At 43.2% G+C, this 8,703-nt stretch overlaps 1 protein-coding gene across 1 annotated transcript; it reads right to left on the reverse strand.

Annotated features, from left to right (window-relative positions):
• Positions 1 to 981: 981 nt before the first annotated feature.
• Positions 982 to 7,442, reverse strand: ngfb (nerve growth factor b (beta polypeptide)). The gene is made up of 2 exons (XM_085778075.1): positions 7,294 to 7,442; positions 982 to 2,266 (listed from the first exon to the last, which is right to left on the reverse strand). Exon 2 carries the CDS (start codon positions 2,253 to 2,255, stop codon positions 1,647 to 1,649), a length of 609 nt encoding a protein of 202 aa, XP_085634201.1. The 5' UTR covers positions 2,256 to 2,266; positions 7,294 to 7,442; the 3' UTR covers positions 982 to 1,646.
• Positions 7,443 to 8,703: the final 1,261 nt, after the last annotated feature.

Consider the following 8,703-nt stretch of genomic DNA (forward strand, 5'->3'; position numbering starts at 1 on the left):
GGGCGCAAAACCCTTACCACGAGAGTCAATGGTGGTGTCGTTACTCTCTTTTCCAGTGCCCTATTTTTAACACGTGGCTGTGTGTGGGCTGCTGTGTAACTGTGGAAGGTTAAATTATCAACTTCCTAATGCCCTGAAAGTGATCTTAAAGTGATACGCCAACATCTTTTTTTTCGTGTCTTGCCTGACTCCCGAGTCGATGACCAGCAGATAGACACCATCCTTTCGACTGTGTGTGCAGTAACAAGGGAGATAGAGCCGTATCGCCCGTAATTAGCTTAGCTCAAACACTGGAAGTGTATAGGTAGTGTTAGCCTGCCTCCTACCTGAGTCGAAATCAGCAGTCAGAAGCTGATTTCATTTTAGCTCTAAACTCTGTCAATATATCACTTTATCAACATTTCAAACATTTTTAGGCGAGACAGTAGACGTTTAGATGAGCAGTGTGACGTTAATTTGTCTAAACACCAGCTGTTTACAATTTTGTTCGGATGAATTCGGTGCTACTCAAGCTAGCCGTTGTGACCAACGCACTTCCGGTTACTTTCACAAAATAAAACACCCGTTGTCCTTTACAGAAAACCATGACGATAGAATTTGTGCTTTTACTTTGAAATAGGAAGCTAACCTACGCTCGATGTAGCTAGCTTGAACCAAAATAAACCGTCTTTGCTTGAACCCTCCGTTTTGACCGATCTCGTCCCGTTAGCGGCATTTGACTGCTCAAGATGCCTTACCGGAGAGTTTTGTCAGCTCTGAGACGAAGATCGGCCCGCTGGTTTCCGTTAAGAGTTGCTGAAGAGTTTCTCTGATGACTTTAGGTGGAGGCAGGCTAACACTACCTATACACTTCCAGTGTTTGAGCTAAGCTAATTACGGGCGATACAGGCTCTCCCTCGTTACTGCACGCACAGTCGAAAGGATGGTGTCTATCTGCTGCAAAATGTTGGCGTATTCCTTTAAATCTGAGAAGCAACACACTGAACAAAACAAAATGAACTTTTTTGTGTGCAGAATCAGAGAATAAATTGTAGGATTTTCCCCTTGGATTACATAATATTGCAGATGCAGGGGTCGGTTCTTCCTGTAACTGGCTCCTTCTGCTCTGAGCCGACATGTGATCAATCATGTAATCACCTGAGAGTTGCTCCTTACACTTGTGAGCGGGGGTAAGTAGTTTGATAAATGTATCTTATTCCTCACATAAAATGAGCTTTTGAGTCGTTTTCTTGTTTTTTTCCCTTTTGTTTACCCTAGGGCCGGTTTCTCTTTAGAGCTCGGTCTGACACAGCGGTCAGGTGCGACTGAGCAGCTGCGCTTTAAACCTGTGCAAGCTGAGCCTCCTCTACACCACAGCTTAAATAGCCACACAGGCCCTTGGTATTTGGTGTTTGGACCCAGCCACAAACCAACTGCAGATACTATTTGACCCAGGCCTGGTGTATATACATGCAGTCCTGATACTTTGACATATACCAATAATTTACTTTGTGCAGAGAGTGAGAAGTCTTTGGTGATAAGTTACACAGAGAAAGTCACAACTGCCTGCATGATAGCATGAGTATGTCTTTGTTTGTAATTTGTACTGCCCCTGGACTGACTGTGTGAACCTGTGTGTGTGTGTGTGTGTTGTACAGATCAAGTCGTCACTGTCGCCACGACTTGCGGCTGAGCACGCACACGCAGGCCACGTTGATGCGTATGAGCCTCCAGGCCACCAGGTTTTTCCAGGAAGTCAGAGCTCGTACAAAAGTGTGTGAGTTGGTGCAGTAGGAGTTCCAGTGTCTGGCGTCGATCCCGAGGCAGCCCGAGCCGCCGGAGGGAGCGCTGTGGCACGTCGTCTCAAAGAAGTACTGCTTCTTGTTGACATTGTTGATGTTGACGTCCGGGAGCACCATCACCTCGTTGCCTAAGATGTCCGTGGCCTTGGTCTTGTTGCCGACCCAGACGCTGATGCTCTCGCACACCGAGTACACGCCGCGGTGCTGAGGCTGCCCCGCTCGCCGCCGGCTCCTTCTGCCGGCCACCTGCGACGCTGCCGGCTCGGCATCGGGGGGCTGAGAGCTGAAGAGCACCCTGGGGGAGAGGTAGTGGCGCTTGGTGAAGAGTTTGGGGTCCACGGTGGGGACGGAGTTTGGGCTGTCGCCTGGTTCCTGCTGCTGCGCCGTCGTGGCGGCACACGAGTTTCCTCTGATGGTGGCCACAGTCCGGGCACTGACGAGGAGGAGGAACAGGACCAGCACGGACGACCTCATGGGCACGCAACCTAAAGATGTCAGCAAGCACAGAAAACACAGCTGTCACTGTAGATCTCCGCTGCCACAAAGTGAAATCTAAGCTTCTGACTATTCATTTTGTAGAACAAGCTGTGAACAGAACGCTGACATATTATCACCTTATTCATGTGATATGGTGAACCTGGTGGTAAACAGTTGACACTTAGCTTAAAGGGAGAAACAGTACACTATTCATTCAGTCAGGTTTTGAACCACCAGTGAATCTGCTTCCTGTTTTTTCTCTGTCTTAAATCTCACCAGCTCCTGTGGGAAACATCTGCCCGATCTGAGCAAGGAGCAACTTCTGAGGCTGGAAAAATTAAACCAACTCAAGTAAGTACTCAAAAGAGTCTAGCTCTGTGAGCCAGTCAATCTCCATAGACCACCATGTAAAATGACCAACTTTACAGCAGATATACAGTCCAACATATAATTTTTTTTAGGAAAGGTAGGAGTATCTGTTTAGACGGTGTCTGGTTAACATCTGGTGTGTGCTTATGTGCCCCTAAGGTGAAAAAGAACAGGTACAGACATTCATTCATCCCCACTCCCATTAGGGAACTGAACCTGGTTGAACGATGATGGCGATGGCGATGTTGATGATGATGATGATGATGATGATGATGACGACGATGAGTTTGATATTAACGACGACGATGTTTTCAATGTTGATGTTGGGGATCTATGTGGTTGACACTTCACTTAGAATTTCCTTCTTTTGCACTATTGTTTTTTATTTTTTATTTTTATATACCGGTATATATACATATTGAGGCCGTGATCTGTTGTATGTATGTGTGTTGGAATGTATTGTTTTTTATGTTTTTATACACCTAGACTGCAACCAAATTGCCCAAGTTGGGACAAATAAACTATACTTGACTTGACTTAAGGCTTAAACTTCTGCATAATTGAGGGCATGGCTGCTTTGAATGACAGACCGGCACATCGACTCATGTCCCTCTCACTCTGAGCTTCAATCCATCAGCACCAGTCCTGGGTAAGACATGTAGTGTAGGTAAACAGCAGACTGAACCAAAACAATGAGCTGGATGTCTCTGTGAAGCTGTAGAGCTGCAGGGAACTGATGTCTCTCAGTGGATTCATCACTTTCACTTACTGCTGTCACATCTAAGCGGCCATGTGATCTATTGCTTTTTATATACCTGCAGCAGTGTCAAGGTACAGAATTTGTACATCCCATCCTATTACAGCCCTGGTGGAAGATGGAAGGAAAAATGAAAAAATGTGCTTTTGGGAGCTCTCTGTGTGTTTGATAATGACCAAATTTACATGTAGCTATGTAGCAGAAAACACACTGTGCATAACACTAACATTTGTCTGGTACATACAAATGTTCTTGGTCGGCAGCACTTGATCCATGGCTGCCGGGCAGGTTTAAAGCAGAAGTAAGTGGAATATCTGTGTTAATATAAGGTCGCTTTCACACCTGAAAGTCCGGACCACGGTCCGGACCAGAGGGAAGAAACGATACATTGTTGCAATTAAGTTTTGGTCCGGTCTGTGTTCACACTGTCCCTTGTCAAAACGCACCTTTTTTGTAAACAAATGACACGTGGTCTACAGGTCGTTCAGCTATTGGTCAGAAAATGTGAGGGAAAATCACTTTCTGTCATTTTTTTTCCTATTCACCAACAATGGGGAGCAGCAGCTTTGACAGTTTTCCTTTGCAAGGAGACTGTGGCAGCTTTCACCGCGCCCAGCTGTCCTGCATTCTCTCTCTCTCTCTCTCTCTCTCTCTCTCTCTCTCTCTCTCTCTCTGTGTGTGTGTGTGTACGGCAATAACGGAGAAAGAGCGCTATGCGGACATGAATGAATGAAACGATATTGCATTGGTCGAGCCAAAAGCCGAAAAATCTATTCGTGGTTGAGGTAATTTATTATGGGAAACACTGCTGTTTTGGTTTGCTTCCTGTATTTGGTCCTATTAAAAGTCCGATTACGTTCTCACCTGAAGCGAACCGGACCATGGTTCACTTCGAACCGGACCGAGTCCTGACTTTTTTGGGGGACCATGGTCCGCTTGTTTGGTCCGACAAAAGTCCGGACCGTGGTCCGGGGGAGTGTTCACACCTGAAATTTTGGTTCGGACCAAACTGAAAAGTCCTAAAGTCCGGACCAAACGAGGCTAGTGTGAAAGCGACCTAAGTCTTAAATAGTTCTATCTTTTGACAGCAATCACTTCAATAGAGTGTTTGGTCTGAAACACGGGTCTGTCAGTCACTCTGCTCTGCTGTAAGCCGAGGAGAAAACTTTCCTTGTATATTACAACCTTTATCCAATGAGGAGAGAGAACGGCATAAAGGGGCGGTCCTCTCTGTGTGTGCAGCCAAGGGATGCGCGTGAATGTGGTGACGTAGGGACGAGGACGGGGACTGCTAACTCCATCGGCTGACAGGAAGTTAGCCAAAACCACCGGTTCGCTTACTTCTGCTTTAAGTTAGAGATGGTCAAAAGTGCAATAATTCACAGATCTGACCTTGAATCATAGGAGCTATTTAAAATATATTCTTATAAATCCTAAAATAGACAGGATACTGACTGAGAGGCTCAACACAGGGCAACAATGTCCCCAAATTTGTATTTGTTGATGTAAACAGGAAGTTCACCATTCAATATCCAATTTAATGGTTAATAGCCAAATTGTTGACTTAATTCAATCCAGAGTGAGGAACTCTGCACAGTGCAATGTCCTCTACTGTCTCTGATGGTCTTATGAGGGAGGAAGGACATCTGCAGTATGAAATTAGATAACATGTCAGCTAAATCGTAATTAAACTTACAAATTAGCCTTTTATGCAACTATGGTTTTATTAAACAGATATTCTATTTCTATGTGCTGTATTCAGCGTTGGCTGATGATGCGAGTGTCACATTTTCAGGATTTAACTTGACCCCAAAGACATCAACCATTTGATCTAAGCCGCGCAAAGGTCTCAGTTTAAATGAATCTTCAAACTGTATTCACAGAGAGAAGAATCCACGGGTCTGCGTCTGGTTACGTAAAGTGAACGGTATGAGAAAAACAGCTGCATTCCTCATGTGGAATAAAAAGAAGATGTTGTGTGTCGTTATCCATGGGAAGAGGTGTCTCCTTACCCACAGGAGTATAACTGACATTGTTGTGACATCCCATCACTTTGAAGCCATTTCCTTTCATCACACTTTGACTCCACTCCTCTCTCTGTTCTTATTGGTTTGCATAAATTGACAGCCTGTGTACTGCGTTTACCACAGTACAACAGTCACGGGCGTGTTAACGCCTGTAACGTTGGCGGTGCTGGCAGGCTCTGTCAGGTAGGTTTATTATATGCTATGTTTGCCTCAGGTGTGACAGTCAGTGAGCGCTGCTGGATTCAAACTGTTGGCACAACAAAATCAAAAGAAAAACGCAGCCTGTACAAAAGTACATAATGTGAGCTGTGATTACACTAAAAAATGCTTTTGGGGCATGTCCAATTCAGCTGAGTATCTCTTGTCACAACTCACCGCTAGGCCCTGTCTTCCTGTGTGTGCCCCATCATTTGGCTATATACTATATACACCTATACAGGTGTGACAGTCAGTGAGCGCTGCTGGATTCAAACTGTTGGCACAACAAAATCAAAAGAAAAACGCAGCCTGTACAAAAGTACATAATGTGAGCTGTGATTACACTAAAAAATGCTTTTGGGGCATGTCCAATTCAGCTGAGTATCTCTTGTCACAACTCACCACTAGGCCCTGTCTTCCTGTGTGTGCCCCATCATTTGGCTATATACTATATATAAAAAAAACATTACTGCATCAATTGTAGGATGGTATTATGCTTAAGAGAGCAGATCACAGTGGAGGAAGGACATACAGGAAGCTTTACAGCAGGAAGCACGAGACATTCAGCCAGGAGTCAGGTGCACGGCTGATGAAAAAGAGATGAAGATTAATGATGATGAAGATGAAAATCCATATTTTAATGATCACAGTGTTTTTCCCAGCGGCAGCAATTCTTTCACAAAATGAATTAAAATCATCATGATACTGAGAAACACAACAAACTCACTATGTGAAACAAAGGACAAAAGGATCTTTTTTTTTATAGCTACTAAAATCAAGTTATTACAGTTGAATGAATTGATGCTTCAAATGCTCCCTGTGGCATTTTACCAGGACATGCGTCACTCGTATGAAAGAAAAGATGTCAAGTGTCATTATAGAGAACTACTGGAGCTTTAGGTCTGCTGACATTTTGACATGTAGGCTACAGTAATGTTGAAAAAATACAGGTGATTAACAAAATTAACGATAGGTGGATTCCAACCAACTGTCTGAAGTTCATGGCTTTGGTATGACACCGCTGGCTCCCTGCCATGGCTCACTGAGACACCTCTATAAATTCAAGAGCACTGCAGATTAGAACCCCGATTACTGTGGTGCAAAAACACAGGACAGCCATTTATCTTAGCCACTCCTTTGAATTTCATACATCCCTATTTTTTTTTAACTGCATGTGTGATAGGAGCAAACGATAATATAGATAATAAATGCAGCTGACCATCAGGCATCATCATTCACCATCAATTCTAGTCAAATTCTCCTTATTAAAGTAAAATCATCCTGTCTCATCTCTGAACCTTTTAGTTTTTTGTTTAAAATACAAACAATTACTTACATTTTTTTTGGTTTTACTTAACATGGATGTACAGAAGAAATTAAGAAGAAAACCAGTCAAATTAATTAATAAAATTAACCATGTATTTTTGTATTTGAAAACAATATAATTTACAATCACATTTGACTGTCTAAAATGTACAATTGACTATTTATTTCCTTAGGCCTAAATAAAGTTTTCATTCAATCTTGTGCACGTTTAGGCCTGCATTAAATTAAATAGAGTGTAATCTAGGATGTTATCATGTTTGTTGCGACCCAACAAGAGGTTGGACTGGTTGATCTATGAGCTGCTGGACTGATCAATATTTTGTGCGCCTCTCAGACTCTCATCCATCCATCTTCCTACCTTTTCAGTGTCTCCCCGTGAACTGTAGCACCTCGGAGGCTCCTAAAGGACGTGATTAGATCTTGCTGCGTTCCAGGCTCCTGCCATCAGGCCCGGCCGTGGCCCCCATCCAGCGCGACTCTGCCCTCCTCTGCCTCCGCTCTTCAGCGCTGTTGAAAGACAAGCACACAAAGTGTCTCAGCCCAGCTCATAAACCCACTATAAACACATTCTTTCTCAGACTGATACAGGAAGAGAAAGTTAATATGTTATTCCCGCTCACCAGATCCTCACATACTGAACATTTCAAAATAAAAAAGCAGGTCTGCATAATGTAGATGATCTGGTGTGGAAACAGTTTATGTATATGGAAAAAGGATATTCTATACCTCATATATGTAAACTTTGCCATTTCATACTTGCAGCCTCTTAAACACTCCTTAAAAGACAGATATATAGCAAGACATTTGAAGTTTAGAGAATATTAAAGGACCACCACCGGATCATTTAGTGTCACCACTACATGGCATTTTCTTTAATCAGGATTTTGGTCTTCATTGTGTCACTCTATTAAATATTTCCACCTGATTTGATTTCCTACAATCAAAGTACCACGATCAATTTTTAAGCAGGGATGAAACATGGGCAATACACCATCTGGCTAATCCATCACAGTGAAGCAAAAGCCCTAATTTTGTTTTGTCGTTTTGTCCTAATGTTTTGCGACTGCGCTCAAGAGTGCTTGAGTGAAGTGTTTTCATGTCAACACACAATGTGTTGTTACACCTTACTTAGTGTCAGTCACCTGAAACCCACAGGAATTAAGCTTGCAACACTTTAAAAAGCTCCAACATTAATCCCTGAAAACATCTCCCCTCACAATTTTAATTCTCTTCTTTTTTTAAATCCAAGCTTTCCAGTAGCAGAAGAAGTTACAAACAGTCATTAAGATACGGCACACTTACAGGAATGCACGGTTAAAATTGCAGGAATGTAGGCTAAACATAAACACAAGTAAATGGGCTGTAAATCTAAATGACACTGGTGTATTCCTGTAAAGAATCTGCATGGGCACAGGAGCTGTTCTTGCTTGACAGCTCCTCAACAACGGTGGTCTCTGGCAGACGGGGGATTTAAACCTGTGACCTTTCACCTGCAAATGGACTGTTTCATATGGAAGCCACTGATTTAGTGTTATTTTTTGTCTGAAACAAAAAGGAGCAACACTGACCACTGTCCTCACACTAACCCCAGAAACCACAGCATGTGACTGTCATGAAGTCCAATTATAACACGTTCTTCTTTTCTGGAAATTGTTGGACGAACAAAGAAGTTGAACAGTCACCAAGTCGCTAAGGTAATAAAAGCCTTGGATGAACAGAAAGTTTAATCCAGCTGTGTGTTGACACAGCTTGCATTGCATGTGTGTAG

This window comes from Trachurus japonicus, chromosome 5, assembly GCF_045865225.1.
Source record: "Trachurus japonicus isolate A0001 chromosome 5, Traja_1.0".
In the NCBI taxonomy this organism is placed as follows: Eukaryota; Metazoa; Chordata; class Actinopteri; order Carangiformes; family Carangidae; genus Trachurus; species Trachurus japonicus.

Bases quoted from the DNA above. Each gene is read 5' to 3' on its own strand.
- ngfb (XM_085778075.1), bottom strand. From the start codon at position 2,255: ATGAGGTCGTCCGTGCTGGTCCTGTTCCTCCTCCTCGTCAGTGCCCGG.